The 18,243-nt window shown below is 33.0% G+C and overlaps 1 protein-coding gene across 2 annotated transcripts; it reads left to right on the top strand.

Annotated features, from left to right (window-relative positions):
- Window positions 1–3,287: 3,287 nt before the first annotated feature.
- LOC123548563 (kelch-like protein 24) lies at window positions 3,288–17,169 on the top strand. Of its 2 annotated transcripts, XM_045335918.2 has the most exons (4): window positions 3,344–3,413; window positions 7,074–7,120; window positions 11,299–12,165; window positions 12,558–17,169. In XM_045335918.2, the coding sequence occupies exons 3-4, from the start codon at window positions 11,344–11,346 to the stop codon at window positions 13,473–13,475; spliced, it is 1,740 nt and encodes a 579-aa protein (XP_045191853.1). In that variant the 5' UTR covers window positions 3,344–3,413; window positions 7,074–7,120; window positions 11,299–11,343; the 3' UTR covers window positions 13,476–17,169. The 2 variants fall into 2 exon arrangements, with proteins under 2 accessions (XP_045191854.1, XP_045191853.1); XM_045335919.2 differs by lacking the exon at window positions 7,074–7,120 and having other exon boundaries at window positions 3,288–3,413.
- The last annotated feature ends 1,074 nt before the right edge of the window (window positions 17,170–18,243 follow it).

Genomic DNA, 18,243 nt, shown 5'->3' with positions numbered 1-18,243 from the left:
TTATAAAATCTGCCAACAAAAGAGCTAAAATCGTACTTTATAGATGAACTATTTCCTGTTATTACCAAATTAGTAAATTTAACGTTGCGTGACGGCATTTTTCCAACAAAATGGAAAAAAGCAATTGTAAGACCTTTGTTGAAGAAAGTGGGTCTCTAACTTGAATTTGCAAACTACAGGCCTATTAGTAACCTCTCGTTTGTATCAAAAATAATTGAAAAAGCAGCTCTATTCAGACTCAACGATCATGTAAATGAACACAATCTTCTACCCAAAAACAAATCTGCTTACAGGAAAAATCATTCTTGTGAATCAGCATTGTTACGTCTAGTAAAGGATTTACTGAATGCTATGGAAAAGAAAGAAGTTACGGCGCTAATTGTTATCAATCTCAGTGCCGCCTTTGATACTGTAGACCATGACATTCTCGTTGATGTGTAGAACAAGCAGTATGGCGTTTGTGGAACAGCACAGAGCTGGGTTGATTCCTATCTGCGGCCCAGAAAGTTGCCGCGTGTGTCAATTCAGTCATGTCCTTTCCGCGCCAGTAAGATTGTAGCGTTCCACAAGGGAGTTGCTTAGGACCGTGGCTCTATTTGACATATGCTGGGACAGTGTTTGATGTTATTCTGCCATCAATTTCAATTTACGGCTTTGCCGATGACCACACTGCTAATAAACGCTTTAAATCATCATCTTCAACAGCGGAATCTCAGGCGATACAAGAACGTGAACAATGTGCTATAACAATCAACAACTAGATGAGCGAAAATAAGCTCAAAATGAACACTTCTAAAACCGAGTTCATCCTGTTTGGTAGTAGGCAACAGCTCTCTAAGTGTGCAACTGACAAAATATGCATTGTAGGTGATGAAGTGAAATTAGTGAGCTTTATTCGATATCTAGGTGCATACCTGGACGAAAACTTGAATCTAAAGGAGCATGTAAAACGTAAAACTTCAGAATAAAATGTATTCGGAAATATCTAACCAAAGAGGCTGCTGAAACTATTGTGCTGTCATTGGTGATATCTCATTTAGACTATTGCAATGTCATTTTGTATGGTATTGCTCAAAGCGAGGTAAACAAAATGCAACGAATTCAAAACATGTGTGCAAAACTCCTAAATCGAAGAAAATATGGCAGTTCCAAACAAGCGCTCTATGATCTTCACTGGCTACCCATCAAAGCCAGAATCACATTCAAGATGCTCACCTACATGTATAATTGTTCAGTCGGAAATTCTCCGGAATATCTTTCAGAACTTCTCATAAAACAAATTCAGATAAGGAACTTGCGTTCTTCAAATTCCGTTACTGGGTGCTTCGTTGTTCCTTTCAACAAGCGCTAAACGTTCAGTGACTAAAGTTTTAGTACTGTTGGACCTAAAGTATGGAACGAATTGCCTCTCGAAATAAGGAACTCAGACACATTACATGTTTTCAAAAAGAAGTTGTAGACTCATTTTTTTAGAAATTACTTTGCACTCTTTTAGAGCCTATGACTGTGATTTTGAAGATATTGTGGTAACATGAACTGGATGAATTTTACTGTGTAAATACGTTCGAATATGAGCAATTTTATCACTGTTGAATACAAAAGTATAGTTGTTTGTAATAACTTATGGACTTATGGACATGTCACAATATTTCACTTACAAACAAAACAGCTATCTTACTGTATCTTAATATTCTAATATTTCATTAAATTTATATGATGCCTGATCTTTTGTTTAATACTTACTAAATACTTTATTCACAATGATATTTATGCTCATTTATTTCTTACATCTTTAAAATGTCTTAATTTTTATACGTAATTTTTTTTATGTGTTTGTAAACGTCATTGAATGTGTTTTACGTTAAAATAGGCGTTTAATCAAATAAAACAGTTTTAAGTCTCACAACAGGTTTCATCCAAATCAAGGCATTTTGCAGATGAATGTTTATTGCACAGGGAATAGAAATTTTAACTCGGTTATACTGCCGAAAACTATAGGATAGCCCGAACAAGCTTGCAGAATGGGTGAAATGTAAGGGTATGAGCTTCCATCCAGAAAAAAAAGACGACGAAAAAGGGTAACAGGACAAATTAACTTCCTACCTTGTAACCTGCATATCATCAATGAAGAGGTAAATGGTAATAAAATCTAAAAGAAATTCATTTGGATGCATAGATTGCAACCAAGCAAAAACAATAAATTCGGGTTGAATGAGTCTATTTATAAGAGGTAAAGAACTGTTCAACACCTCTCGTGCCCCTTAGCACAAGCTTAAGAGGAAGTCTATTATACATAAAGATTGAATAGATTCCATGATCGCAAAGGATCAGAAAATATAACAACACTAAGTTCAAGTACGGAGAGACATTTTACAGCGGCCACACGGCACTTACAGATAAAAATAGCAGACTCGGTTTGATTGACTCTGTTCATGAGGCTTACAACCCGGGGCTAGAGGGAATGGATAGTAGCTTGCATCTCCACGTCCATCTATGAAAAGCTCCGTCAAACCGGGCCTGAAACATTTTCATCTTTTGTCGTGTCTGAGCGACCAGTGGGTTTCCACTTTTTTATTCTGCAAAACACTTGTGAGTCATAACCTGGAGTACTGCTCGGCAAACTGTAACCCGTATAGCAAGGAACAGACACACATCCAGGGCATGATACATAGGAGATTTGCCAGATATGTCACGGACAAATTTATAATCATAACGACACTAGCAGTGTCTCCACCATGCTAGAACACCTTGGATAGGACGCACTTGAATCCCGACGGACCACAATCGAAATGACAATGCATGACGTACAAAATAGCTCACGATTTTGTGGACATTCCAGCCAGACGGATTTTCATTTCAGCCCAGGGTAAATAAATGGAAACCTTACTCGACAATACAATTGAAATAATAAAATGCTTTAAGCGTAAATTGTATCATTGTTTGTTCTAATTTAATTGTTGGCTTTAAAAGGTCACAGAACTTTGTCAAACCTTGGGAGCTCTCCCGCAAATATTGGAAATAACTTTAATATTACTACATTAGGCTTTCAAAGAACTGCTTCCCTTAAAAACCGACCCTAGATATCCGTCAATTTTTACGGCATTTACATTCACTGTAATTTACATTGTAACTCCTGGTGTTAAATAACTTTAGTGTTAATGAAATATGCAAGCAAAAAAGTATTATGTGGTAATTTGTTTTAAACTATGTATTAATGAAATAATTTTATCTACAGCTCGTATATATTTGTTGTTAGTTGTTTATACTTGTTTTCAGTAGTCGGATAAAAAGCTCAGTCAGTCTTATCTTATTGTTGTACGGATACAGTACGATACATGTAGTTTGGACGGGAAAAGTTAGCACTTTCAAGCGCCTACCGACATGATTGAATTTTTAATGAAAAAATGGAAAAGGTAATTTCATGTTTTTCTTAGCAACTGATAGAGATATTTATTTCTGATTTCATATATTAAATACATACACTTAGTTGTCTTAGTTAACAGATTACGGATCTCTTAAATTTGTACAAGATTCTGATGTAAATGCTAATTGCATAGTCATCGGATATCCCATTGGCATAATTTGCTGGTTAATCAGTGTCAAAATTTACTTTAAGACTGACTCATCTTGACAAATATATGTTATGGTGTGACAGTTATTACATGAAAAATGTTGTCTTACTGTTTATCTAAGTATGCACAAAATGGTAAAGAAACTAACCTATTAACTGATTTAACGATATTTGTTGGAAGTGTTTTATCGACACGACAGTCAGGGCCACAATAATAGGAACTTGACATCTGATACTACTATTTGTAAGGTATTTTCCACAAAGATTGAGTTTGTTGTAAATAACAGAACAACATCCATCTGCAGTTTTATGAGTGCTGGTCATTGATTAAATGAAGATTTGCATTGATTTTTGTTCATAACCAATCATGTTCTAACACTTTATCAGAGCTCCAGATAAGCTGCATATTTGAGTATTTACGCAATAAAGCTGCAGAAGATCCAATTGAAATTATACAATGTGCGTACTGAAATGCAATTAAAATTTCTAGTACCCAATTCATTAAAATTCACTTGCGCATCTCATTTTCGAATCTTGGACGTTTCGACCCCAAGACATTTCGACCCCAAGACATTTCAACCCCAAAATTTAATTTTCTTGGACAATTCGACCCCAAAGACATTTCGACCCCAAGACATTTCGACCCCTCAGAAATAGTTGTATGTTTTCATTTTATATTTCTTCCATTTTACATATTTTAGAAATTATGAATATATAGATCTATATAAATATTCTATTTTTAAATACATGTCAGTGAATAAACCGCGCTGGTCGGAAAGGATCGGCCGTATGTTTATTATTGGAACTAATTGAGTTATTTCTTCATGTTATTTTGATAATCTAAGAAGAAAATATATTATGAAAAAACAGTTTTTAAAAGAATTATATCATGTTTATATATGAATATAAAAACATTTACTGCATTTATTGCCAAAGCACGAATAATGTCCTTTGATTAGTCCTGATAGAGTTTGATTGAATTATCACACCTATTGATTACATCAATTAATCAGTATATTTGTAAGCACACACAAATGACATGTGACAAACAATGTCTAACAAGTTAAGTGCAGTTAAATATGATAAGCTTTTATTTAATTTAAAAGCTAACAAAATTATGGTGATTGTGGTTCATCCACGAGTGCGCAAATTTCCCGTGCGCTCAACAAATTTTCAACTCCGTATAAAAACGTTTTGTGCATTTTATTTTCCTTTTGTAAATTAATTATTTATTTGAGATATGATTGAATTCTATCATAAACCCTAAAAATACGATTTATTAAAGAAATACCTGTCTACATTAGAATATTTTAGGACATGGAAATTCTGAATGTACAAATTTCCAGTGCGCACGCCGATTTTCAATCATGTACGAGACGTAACGCGCAAAAGTATTTTAATTTCCTTTTGAAAAATAATAATTTATGATCTATATGTTTGAATTCAGTCATAAATCACTTCAAAAATACCATTTGTTGAAGAAATACGGGTGTATTTCAGTTATGGCAATTTCCCGCGTGGTCGCCGAATTTCAATCTCTTATAAAATCTTTTTGCTTAAAGAATTTTATTTATCCTTCTGAAACTTATTATTTATATTATACACGAATGATTTCTGCAATAAACCCTACAAAAATACCATTTATTAATAAAAAAAAGGGTGTATTTCGGTAACGGAAATTTCCCGCGCGGTCACCGAATTTCAGTCTCGTATAAAGTCATTTTGCGTGAACGCATTTTATTTTCCATTCACATTTTCTTTACAGATATGAAATATGATAATAATTTTTTCCCGGTTTTTAACAGAACAGTACTCACATATTCTTACATTTTGCAGAAACGGGGATTTCGTGTTTGATATTTTACAACTGGAAGGAATGTCGTACATAGAAAAGAAAAGAGCAGTTTGTAAAACACGAAAATCATATTCTGTAAAGCAAATACTTTATGTGTGCGTCAAAATCGCGTACGAAAATAACATTAAATGCGAAAATAAGCAATATGTTGTTTAATTTCCTATTGTTTTCTTTACATTTTCGCCCAAATTAAAGATAATGTTGACACATGTTTATAAATATCCGATGTCACCACAATCGCTTGTTAATTGCAATGCACACTGCAGATAAATGCACACCTGCTGTATATCATCAAACAATTAATCAAGGTGTGATAATCCAATCAAAAGATTACGCGTTTCTGATTATGATTTTAAATATCAATATAATGAAGATGATGACATCTTAAACTTCTTTGAGTTACATTATAATTATTTATATTTGGTTGAATCCCATAGAAATGAGATGCATATATCTTTCGAAAAAAAAAAGTCAAATAAAAATAAATAAATAAATAAAGAGGTATTAAAGATGTGACTTTATTAAAGTTATTTTCATAATTAAAATCGGCGAAATCGGCCCATGATTTAAAAATCTTTTTTTTTTTTTTTTTAATATAGCCGTGTACTAAAATAGTCTTTAAGATGATTTTAAGATAGATAATCAGAACGATTTGTTCATAAATTATTTACGTAATAAACGCGGTTGATACATAAATCCCGTTATTTTAATAATTTATAAATGATGATTATTTCGGTATTGTTCGGTATTGTGAGATAAAAATCACTCATTTTTTCATATGAAGGCATGTACTAATATAGACTTTAAGAAATTAAAAAAAAAAGAATTTTAAAAAATAAATTAATTTAGACAAATAGATCTGGCTCATTTTTGTAAAAAAAATCTTATTTTCGCGAAAATAACCGTATTTTAACATTTTAAATTAAATTGGTAATTAAGCGTTATTACATTTTGAAATTGCTCAATTATTTATAGATTAAAGCTTAATTATAATAATGACGGCATTCTTAGATGTTTTCAGGCATATCATTGAATGGGGTCGAAATGTCCAAGGAGTTGGGGTTGAAATGTCTTGGGGTCGAATTGTCTCTTGGGGTTGAAATGTCTTGGGGTCGAAATTTCTTGCTAGCTCATTTTCCATATTATAGAATGGGTAGAAAACTTTAACGCTAGACAACAGACTGGTTAATATACGTAAAAAAATACGTTACTGCAAAACAGGTGTCTATTTATAAGTAAAAGCACATGACCATTCAGTCTGATCAGTGGTATTTGGACGCTTTGTAAACAAAAAATTACGCAGATAAACTGACCACTTTGCAGAAGAACATTGTTGCAGCACAAACAAAATAGAAGAATATTTTGTTGTTCAGCAATAACAGTTTATCTGTTTGTGATAATAAAGTGCAACTGATACTGGCTGACATCTTACGAGAGAGCACAATATTGCGGTGAATACATTGTTTGGGATATTCATCATATTGTGGATTAATTGATCTCTGACTGCATTTAAAGTGCCAAAAATAGAGTACAATGGAACGAAAGTTTCTCTGAAAAGATTGAATGTTGGGAGAAAAATTATCATTGGTTAAAATAACACATAATTAGAACTATATATTAAAATACACATGTTTACCTTCCTTACAGGCATGTGGAAAAGTAGTCAAACCTGGTTGATGGTATATGCAGTAACAGTAAGCATGTTTCATCCAGTACAATTTAGCCACAAGAAAAAAAACAACACTTTATTGTTTGTGCAAGATTGGTGAAATACCCAACTGGTTCTAGCAAATTCCCAGTTACTTTTGAAAAGCCTTGGTAATAATATTATTTTTACCCAATTCAGATTCCCAGTACCCAGTTCAGACAAAAATTGATGGGTAAATACCTATTTCCACCAAAAGCTTATCTGGAGCGCTGACTTTTTTTCCAATCAGGCGGCATGAAAGCCCATGGAAAAGTTAATATATTTTATAAACTGAGCGAGACTACAAAAATATAGGTAATTGCTTTGATCAGAACAATTAAGGTTGGAGTACAGATTATCAGATGCGTATAAATTTGTCAGTGAATAAAATATTGGTAATCACTCACATGAGAATAATTAAGGTTTAGTACAGATTATCAAAATGTGTATTTATCAGTGAATAAAATATAATTAATTGCTCGGATGAGAACAATTAAGGTTGGAGTACAAATTGTCAGATGTGTAATAGTTAAATCATGAATGCATTGCAAGAGTGATATAATATTCTCATCTAGACAAGTGCCTGTGGTTCACTGATGAAATATAGGACCAAATTTATTATTTTCATTCTATGGTGAACTATATTTTAGCTATAGTGGTTGATTAAGTGCAATGCTCAAAGTCAAAATACATGTTTAATGTATGTCAGAATTTTTGATTGATTTATATAATAGGGTTACTATAACACTCACTTAATAACAGTAGCTCGATCTGGGATGCTGTATTTGGCTCGAGTGTGATTCGACCTTGCAAAATCCACAAGAGCTGAATACAAAATCCCAGATCTAGCTACTGTTATAATGACACTTTTATTTATACCTCTACCTTTTTGTTTGTTGTTTTGTTATTGAATGAAATCTTAAATGTTTATCAGTATTAAAATGGAACTAAGGCCTCACCAAATTAAAAAGTTGTTCATCGGATTTGCCGCTCGTATATTTTCAGAAACACAAGAAAAATATTTTTTTTTGTTTTTGGCTTGCGCTAGCCCCATTGAAAAAAGTCGATCCAAAAATTTTTGGTGCGCTACTTTTTACGGACGTAAAAGTGTATAAATGCTTATAATTCCAGTCCCAGATTGTTCTCAAATGGATTTTAATCAAAATAATAAATACATACTACGCCACATCGTCTATAATAAATCATAACACTTATATTTAGTTGGATTAAAGTTATTTCCCCTTTATGCAGTTACGCCATTTTCTTCAAATGACATGTTTACCAAATTACATTCCCCAAAAATCGATTTATTTCATTGAAATCTGGAAGAAGAAAAGCATACTAATTTGTTTGATAACATCAATTTACATTATTTTGGTAAGGATAAATACTTATTGATGCATGTCACTTATCTGTTTTCTGTTTTTTCATGTCCAAATGATCAGCATTTGCATATGAAAGTTGGTGGGGTAAGGAATTTACATTACGAGTTGTTTTCAGGACAGTTTTGATTTTCAAATTTTCCAGTCGTTTAGTGGACTAATGTTTATGCACGTTAATCTCCATTTCAGACTTTAATTGAGACTTTGAAAGTTTAAAGTTAGAAAAAGAGCTGTACATAAGACATCATGCTCGACTTCTCTGAATCAGAGCATTGCCAGTAAAAGGGGCATAATAGTCAGAAGCTATTAAAGTACAGAGCTATTGGTCATTATATAAAACTTAATTAAAAATATTCTATGTTTAAAAGGGGCATAACTCTGTCTAGATTCAGAATTAAGAGTAGTGTTTCTCCTGGTGTAGACTTTGACAGTAAATAACTGTTCTAAGTTTCAAATCAGAAGCTTTAATAGATCTAGTAACACTCACATAGATATTTGATGTATCAAAAACTTTGTAAAGTTAGCTAAGAATGCTACATTTTCATAGCAGTAAATATTCAAGTCACATGTATGTGATAAGTATGGTGTAAGGTTATGCATTGTTGTTTATTACATATTTTCTAACAGCATTTTCAAAAGCATGCATTATTTTATTATAGTGTACTGTATGACAATGTTATTACCTTTTTTCCCCCGAGTTCGCTTTTTTGTGCGACTGCATGTCAGATTTTCTCAATCCCTGGGGACTTACTTTTTAATTTAAAAGGGCTATACATTCTATTTTAAGGTTTTTATTAGTCAGTCGAGAGCCAAATGAAGACAAATATATTTCTTCACTCTTCGCTCGCTCCTGATTTTCTCAAAAACCAAAAAAAAATATTAAAATTAGTTTTTCGCTCGCCGCCTCAAATTTTTCAGAAAAAAATCTGATGAACAACTTATCAATTTGGTGTGGCCTAAGTGAAGATTTCATGTGCGTTATTTATAGCAATGTGTCACTGACTCGGGGTCATGCATATTAATGAAAGTAGTCCGGCAGCATACAATTTAAAAGATACAATACGGAATTTTTTCTGCCTGTTCATATTTAACTGTGAAATACAAGTCGATTTTTTTACAGAATTTATATAGGTACAGTAAAACACTGCTCGCTCGAGGTCGCAAGGGGATGAGCAAAATGCTTGAGTTATCCATGGTTTCGAGCGACCCAAACAGTGACCAACATACGAAGAAAATTGAAGTTTGTTTTACCAACTGTCATCAAGACCATTTGCAAGTTTCAAGTTTTTCAAGTTTTATTTCAAATCTTGGCCCTTTAAGGGCATCAGCATTACAGATAAATGCATGTACAAATTAACAGCCAAAACAGTTCAGGAAACAAATATCACGAACCATCTAAACATTAGCAACATTTACTAACATAACAGGAATGTGACCAACATAAACTCATAGTAGCATGCATGAGCCCTGTCACAAGAAAACCGACCCATGCAGAGGAAACGGTGATGCGTAATAATAACACACTCGTGACATTTTCAAAAAAATAACTTATTACAAACGTTATTTATGATAGATCGTAATTGGCACATGTGAAGAAACAGCTAAGACATTTTTTTAATATATTTTTTATTTGAAATACTATAATCGAATTCGCAATTTTCTTCTCCAAATTAAGATCTCATAATTATCGTCTCAATTTTATGAAAAGGCTATCTTATTTCGTTTATTTGCATGCAAACAACTGTTGATTAAAATATTAAGATCTTGTAATTATTTTCTCGATCCCGCAGAAAAAAGTGATAAATTAATAACAATTTTGATCAATAAAATTTTTCTTCCACCTTTCATTAATAATTAATCTCATTATCAGATCAAATATACCGACAAACTAACATTTAAGATAGTCGGGGAATAGACCATGCAATTCTCACAACGTGCGAAAATGTTGAATTAACCGATCACCTAAGGTGTGAAAAATTTTGACACCTCTGCTCGAGTTTGCCATAAGCAGCAAAGAGTAAATTAATACACAGGGACCAGGTGTCATGCCCGAGCATTCGAATTATCGATGCTCGACCCAGCCATGGTAATTTCACATAGAAGTAGAAGGAAATCGGCCAGGACCACATGAATTGCTCGAGCGAGCCCGGGTGCTCGAGTCATCGATGCTCGAGCGAGCAGTGTTTCACTGTATTTACAATGTATTTTATGCTAACTGATGAAATACTGTGTTTTATCAATGAGATATAATCCATATCACTCACTGCAAATGATGCAGCTTTGCCGATGTACTTGTACATTGTGTATAAATTTTAAATTATTTGCTTACAACAGGATGAAATTTGTAGTTGCACTTTGTTCTTTATAGCATATTTCTTGATTTAAATTTTTTTTACTTAATAAGAATTTCATAACGTTATGCAGCAATAAATAAAATAAGAATTTCATAATGTTATGCAGCAATTAATAAAATAAAATGTCGTGTGCGTCTTTCTAACGTCACAATACACCTGACGTCATATCCGTTTTTGCGCGTCTGTTTCTCGCGCTGAGATTAAAATTTGTTGCAAAATGCATATCTCAACGTAATTAAGCATAAAATAAAAAGAAAATTTGTTTGTTTTTCATGAATATAGAATATATCTCACCTCAAAGTGAAAATTTTTTCACATTTTCACTCGCGCTACGCGCTCATGAAAATATTTGAAATTTTCTCACTTCTCAGTGAGTTATATTCTATATTCATGAAAAACAAACAATTATCCTCTATATTGTCAATCAAATTTTTCTTTTTTTCTTACAGGAGTAACATGGCAGAGTTCATTTTATAACCAAGCAGAGAAAAATCATGTCTGGTTCTGAAGAGTGGAAAGAAAGCACAGCTAGATGCCTGCAGAATGGTATCTACAAAAGTTACACAGCTGGTCTGTATACAGATGTTGAAATTCAGGTGGAGAAGAAAACTTTTAAATGTCACAAAGTGATTTTGTCAGCATTCTCTGATTACTTCCATGCCATGTTTTCTAGTGGTATGAAAGAATGTCAGAACAATGTTGTCTGCATTAAAGACATCAGCTCTGTGATCTTTGAAAATGTTCTATCATTCGCATATTCTGGTGAAGATTGTGTTACAATAGACAATGCTGAGGATCTGCTTCGAGCATCGGTACTGTTGCAAATACAGTGTCTTCAAGAGAGATGTGAAAGTTTTCTACTGGAGCAGACAACTGCAGAGAACTGTATAGGAATCTGGAGACTGGCTCAGAGTCTGAGCTGTGAACAACTTAAAGAAACGTCATGGGAGTTTATACTCAAAGAATTTGAAATAATTTCGCAACTTGATGAATTTCTAGCACTAGAAAAAGAAGAACTTATTTCAATTATATCAAATGACAGTCTGACTGTGTCAAATGAAGAGAATGTGTGTGATGCAGTATTTCGCTGGCTTGAGAAAGACGAGGAAAGGATCTCCTACCTGGCCGACGTGTTTGATCAACTACGGCTTCAGCAAGTTAGCCTGCAGTACCTGCTGGAGAAGGTAGACTTTAACCCGGCTGTGAGAAACAACTCTACCTGTACTGGTCTTGTAAAACAAGCTTTAGATTACCATCTCTATCCTGAAAGAAGAGAGCTTTATAATATACCACTAAGATCTGGAACAAAAATGGAGGTATACTATCTTGTTTTTTTACATATTGGAATGTATTTCAAGTTACCATTAAGTTGTTATATTATAAAACAAAAACAATATATTTTGCCTAAAATAGAAACTATTTTAGTTTTTTGTGACTTCAAGTTGAAATCATGATGACAGATATGATGAAGACAGTAATTTATAGACATGAGATAAATTGTTTGAGGGAAATTTCCTGGGGAACAATTTTTATAATTCTGTAAAGCAAGAACAATTTGAAAATAATAATTGCTTTAGAGAAGATTAAATAAAATTTTTATTCACAAAAATCAACTGTGTATTGAACTTACTTCTAATATATTTCAGAGCCATTTGAAAGCTTGCACATTTTCTTAACAAATTGTGTCAATAAATTTAATATTTTACAGGTTATTGTACTGATTGGGAAAACTCCACAGGGTCGTGAGCAGAAACTGATAGAGGTGTACTGCTACAGTCCAACTGAGCGAAAGTGGTACACGATGCCCACATTGCCAAGCAACATAGGTCGTTACTTTTCATGTTGTGTCTATGGCGACTACATCTACGTCTCTGGTGGAACTGAGAGACCTATTGCCTGTCTGAAGCTGCATATCGGGCGACGTGACTGGATCCACTGTAGATCAATGAACTTTGGGCGCCTACGACATGCAATGGTTGCCGAAAGAAATGCAGTGTATGTCGTTGGAGGTTTCGATCCAATCACTGACGTTACATACCACAGTATAGAGAAGTATGACATAGCACAAGAAACCTGGAAGGAGGTTGGTGAACTTACCTGTGCTGTCGATGCCCTGTCAGCAGCTGCCTATAAAGGCAAGATTTTTGTGTTTGGAGGTTGGTTAAAGGACTGTGATCACGCTGCATGTGTACAATGTTTCGACACAACAACAAATGAATGTACAATCATTGACTGCCTCCCTGAGCCAGCTAAATTCTCCCGCTGTGTTCAGGATATAGATGGAAATGTATTTATTATGTACCCAACTGGCGAGGTCATCAGATATAACACGGATACAAAAGAAGTCGAGAGGTATGCAAAAATATCAGGATTCAAACGTTACAACTTCGGACTAACTCTCTTTCACAATAAACTGTTTGCATTTGGCGGGGAGAGTGATGACCCTACAGTGGAGGAAGGGACTGAACTCTGTAGAAATTTGTTTGAGCTTGATTTGACATCAAGAACATCAAAGATGTACTCAGATCTGATGCCAAACCCTTTTGAGTCCTATGGGTCTGTTAGAGTTGTAGTCAACAGAGATTTTCTGATAGCATACAAAAAAGACAATGGACCAAAACAGTAATCAAGTTAAACAGGTGTTAATGTTCCATATAACATGAACATTATAATGTAATCCATTTGTGCCGCTTGTGACAAGTGTTCATTTGTAGCTAAATAGAATTCTGTTTAAAAAAATCACATATCAGGATACCACAAAAAAAAAATACACCACATTTACTCGCTTTAATACAAGATGACGTTATAAAAGAGTGTGCAAAATAATGCTGATTTTTAAGTAAATAAAGGGACTGCTATAAAAATTTTTATCCGTTATTCTAATATATATGCCTGTTTCTATTAAAACATGCTTACACTTAAATGATGTCACATTAACATGCGTTGACACCAATGTCTTTGTTGCGACCAAGAAAGAACGCTACTATATTTTTGCTTATGTTTTAGATAAAGGGCATATTAGAATCGAGATCATGTAAAGAAAAATTGTGTTTTACTTAAATTAATACACTCAAAATCGGGTATATGGATTTGCAGGCTGATCATGATCTACACTGGTTTCAAAAGGCAGAATCAGTTGTGTTCAGCATGTTAAGGGTTGAGAATTTGCAATCATAAAATATTAGATTTTGTTTTGATTTTAGAACATGATGCAGATTGACATAAATGTTTTCAATGTGGCATTTTTCGCAAAAGTAAAACCACCGTGAATATTTCTTTTTTATCTATAGTAAATTTCATTAGGTATTTAATTTTGATGTTTTTTCCCACTTTATATTGTTGGATACAATATATTTAAATTCACATGTGGTGTATCAGTTTCATTCGAGCCGCGCCATGAGAAAACCAACATAGTGCGATTGCGACCAGCATGGATCCAGATCAGCCTGCACATCCGTGCAGTCTGGTCAGGAGGTCAGGATCCATGCTGTTCGCTTTCAAAGCCTTTTGCATTAGAGAAACTGTTAGCGAACAGCATGGATCCTGACCAGACTGCGCGGATGTGCAGGCTGGTCTGGATCCATGCTGGTTGCAAATGCACTATGTTGGTTTTCTTATGGTGTGGCTCATTTCAATTTTGTGTTGCACTTAGAATATGTCACATTGGAATGAAACATAATTATTTCATTTCTGAAAGTAAGTAGTTAATTATGATCATCAGGAATAGGATTATGTTCTTTCAAATGAGTGAAAAACTGGGTAGTATGTTCCCAAATAAATTCCTCAGGGGCATTGCATTTTGCAAAAGGATTGAGAGTAGGGGGATGGGAGCATTTCATTAGGGACAAACCACCTACAAAAAAGTGTGAATATAACTTTAAGTTAAACTTTCAATGAATAAATTTTAACAGTTGTTACCGATTTTACGATTAATTATATTATGGTATTACCAAAAAAATGTTAAGGGGTGGGGCTGTTGGGTCCTTTATGAGGGAGAGTAAGCCAGTTTGAGGTATCGTAAATATTTGAAAAGTGGTGTATGATTTTTATGTATATAAAAGTCTGTATAACAGATATGTTGTTTTTTGTACTACAATATATTCAGGTTTGTGTTGTTTTTTGTTATGTTACACATTTTGCTATTGACTTTTTTATAGATATTTATTTTACTGTAGACTGGTTAGAGTTATACTGACCACACAGGTTTCAAATTTTTGCCATTTTACTTTATAAACAGATATAGCTGCAGAAGATAATTCTTTAAAGATGTCACATGACAATCTTACGGTAGTTATTTTACACTTGCTGGTAAAATACAAAACTGCTTGACATCGGTAAACTCTTACTTTGGTCCATGACTACATTCATATGATGTTTAAAGTAAAACATTGATTGCTGGAAGTCGCAAGGGGATGAGCAAAACATATGAGTTATCGAGGGTTTGGAGTGACTTGGACAGAAAATATAACAAAAACGGCTTGGAACCATAGGAATTGCAGCGCTTGTGCTTGTGCTTGAGCCATTGATGCTTAAATGAGTGGTCATTCATGTATATAAGCAAACTTTTTCTAAGGAGTCTTTATTTATACACTTAACAAATCTTTTTAAGTTGTTTTAATTATGCATAATAGGGCCCATTAAATGTTCACATTTAGCCATGAAATGTCATGCACTTGACAGATCTTTTAATGCAGAATTTAGTTTTTTGCCTATATCTTTTTTCTTAAGTATTAAAATAATGCAGTCACATAATTTTTAGTTAAATACTTTACCAGATTTTGAAAAAGTCACAGAATACAAATTCATGAATAAATTGCATTTTTATGGTAAATTGGAGTGATCTCAGACATGACATGGAAGATAATGATTCAAACTGAGACACTGTTAACGTCAGAATACTTTGAGAGTTGGGTATTTCATTCAAAGACACTTGAAAGTATCAGTTAAATGTGCGCCTGTGTACTATTATGTTTTACATGTATTCAGGATGGGATTTCACTTCTTTTGTTATTTTCCATCAGAGATACTTTTTAAACTTTGTACATCACGCTATGAAAATAAAAAGATATTTACAATAGTAAAGGAATATGTATGAGAATAGCTTTAAATGAGTGAATTTTTATTAAATGGACATAAAGGTGTAGATACTTTTCTCAGGAAAATATGCCAATATGCTCACAATAATCATTTCTTTCCAGCCTTGACAAAACAAATGATGGGGGTTTGTTCTTGTGGTAATTTCAAGGTTACTTGTTTAAAAGATATAATACATGTACATTCAGTTTGATGTATTTTTGTGACTTTTGAAAAAAATAGGTGTGGATGTAAATTGAGTAAAATTACAAGATGATTTAAATTCTTCAGTGGAAATTTCTTGTCACATTAGCAGTCTAATATTGTTTAAAAGTACACCAAATTTCAGAAATGTGATTCAAAATGTAATGTTATCAAGATATTTACAAAAAGCTAAGTGTTGCATATAAAAATTTTCTTTTGTTTGGTTTGATTTAACATGACATTTACACAATTATAGATCATTTGATGGTGTATGCCTTTTTCAGCATTATTCCATTGTGGGTTGGCAGATGTGTAGAGCTACTTACCTCCCCTAAACAAACTAGATATCTTTTTCACATGAAATAATTTATGCCCGCAGTAAGTTTGCAACCTGCAGTGGTGAGGGGCAAGTGATTTGAAGTCAGCAACCTTAACTTCTGGGTCCGAGCAGCCCCTAAGAAGATTTGTTAAGTGTAGATCAGAATAATATAATAATTATTCTTGTTCTGTCAGGACTTAAAATTGTTAACCTATAGACATGTTAACAGTATTTTTTAGTTTTTTATGTAATCACTTGCATGCTGTTTCACTGACAAAACATTGAAGTGTCGGTTGTTAAATGTCTTTTTTGACATGTGGTGACATTCATTTTCTGTGGCTGGTTTACATAATATCTGTTTACATCACTTGGGACTCTATTTAGTAATAAGCTGATTGGAGAAAAACATTTTCCAAAACTGTTTGTTAAATATTAATTTACCAAAATATGGAAAAAGATAATTCCTGAAGTTCTTGTGTTGATTTGGTAGTAAAAATTTGTTACTGTAGCCATCTGTAATGATATATTAGTTAAAATACCATGTTTGAATAACTTTTAAGTATTTAAAAGTAGTTTATGTTTATTTCTTTATAATTAAGTGATATAAATTATTTTTCAAGAGTTAAAAGATGTGTTATATTTATACCTTAAAGTAATACTGGTAGTAAAAGTTGTGTACTCTAGGGTGTTTCGTATATGAAAAATAAATCATTTTTACACAATATTTTAAAGTTTGCTTACTCTGACAGTTGTTTACTATATGGGATAATAATCTTACTCTAAGAGGTTACCTTTATCTATGAAATAACTTCCTTAATCTTGGAGATTGTTTACTCTATATGCTTACTCTTCTGGATAACTTGCTTTATATGGGAGTTAACTTATTTCATCTATGAAATAACTTGGTTATTCTTTGAGGTAACTTGCTTACTCTTTGAAATGAATTGGTGACTGTCTGAAATAACTTGGTTACTCTTTGAGATAATAACTTACTCTTTGAGATAACAAACATACTTTTTGAGATAAATTACTTTTTGAAATAGCTTGGTTACTCTTCGAGATAACATGCTTATTCCCTTGAAATAACTTGGTTACTCTTTGATATAACTTTGTTACCCTTTGAAATAACTTGTACTCTTTGAGACAACCTGCTTACTCTTCGAGATAACATGCTTATTCCCTTGAAATAACTTGGTTACTCTTTGATATAACTTGGTTACTCTTTGAAATAACTTGTACTCTTTGAGACAACCTGCTTACTCTTCGAGATAACATGCTTATTCCCTTGAAATAACCTGCTTACTCTTTGAGATAACTTGCTTATCTTTAAAATAACTTGGTCACTCTTTTGAGATAACTTCGTTACTCTTTGAAATTACTTGGTTACTCTTTGAGATTACATGCTTACTCCCTTGAAATAAGTTGGTTACACTTTGAGATAACTTGGTTACTCTTTGAAATAACTTGGTTACTCATTGAGATAAGTTGCTCACTCTTTGAAATAACTTGGTTTCTTAGAGATAATTTGGTTACTCTTTGAAATAACTTGTTTAATCTTCGAGATAAATTGGTTACTCTTTGAAATAACTTGGTTACTCATTGAGATAAGTTGCTCACTCTTTGAAATAACTTGGTTTCTTAGAGATAATTTGGTTACTCTTTGAAATAACTTGTTTAATCTTCGAGATAAATTGGTTACTCTTTGAAGTAACTTGGTTACTCATTGAGATAAGTTGCTCACTCTTTGAAATAACTTGGTTTCTTAGAGATAATTTGGTTACTCTTTGAAATAACTTGT

The sequence above is a fragment of the Mercenaria mercenaria genome, chromosome 6, assembly GCF_021730395.1.
Source record: "Mercenaria mercenaria strain notata chromosome 6, MADL_Memer_1, whole genome shotgun sequence".
Lineage (NCBI taxonomy): Eukaryota > Metazoa > Mollusca > Bivalvia > Venerida > Veneridae > Mercenaria > Mercenaria mercenaria.
The sequence above is the reverse complement of the archived record's forward strand: the minus strand, read 5'-3'. Positions and strand labels throughout refer to the sequence as shown.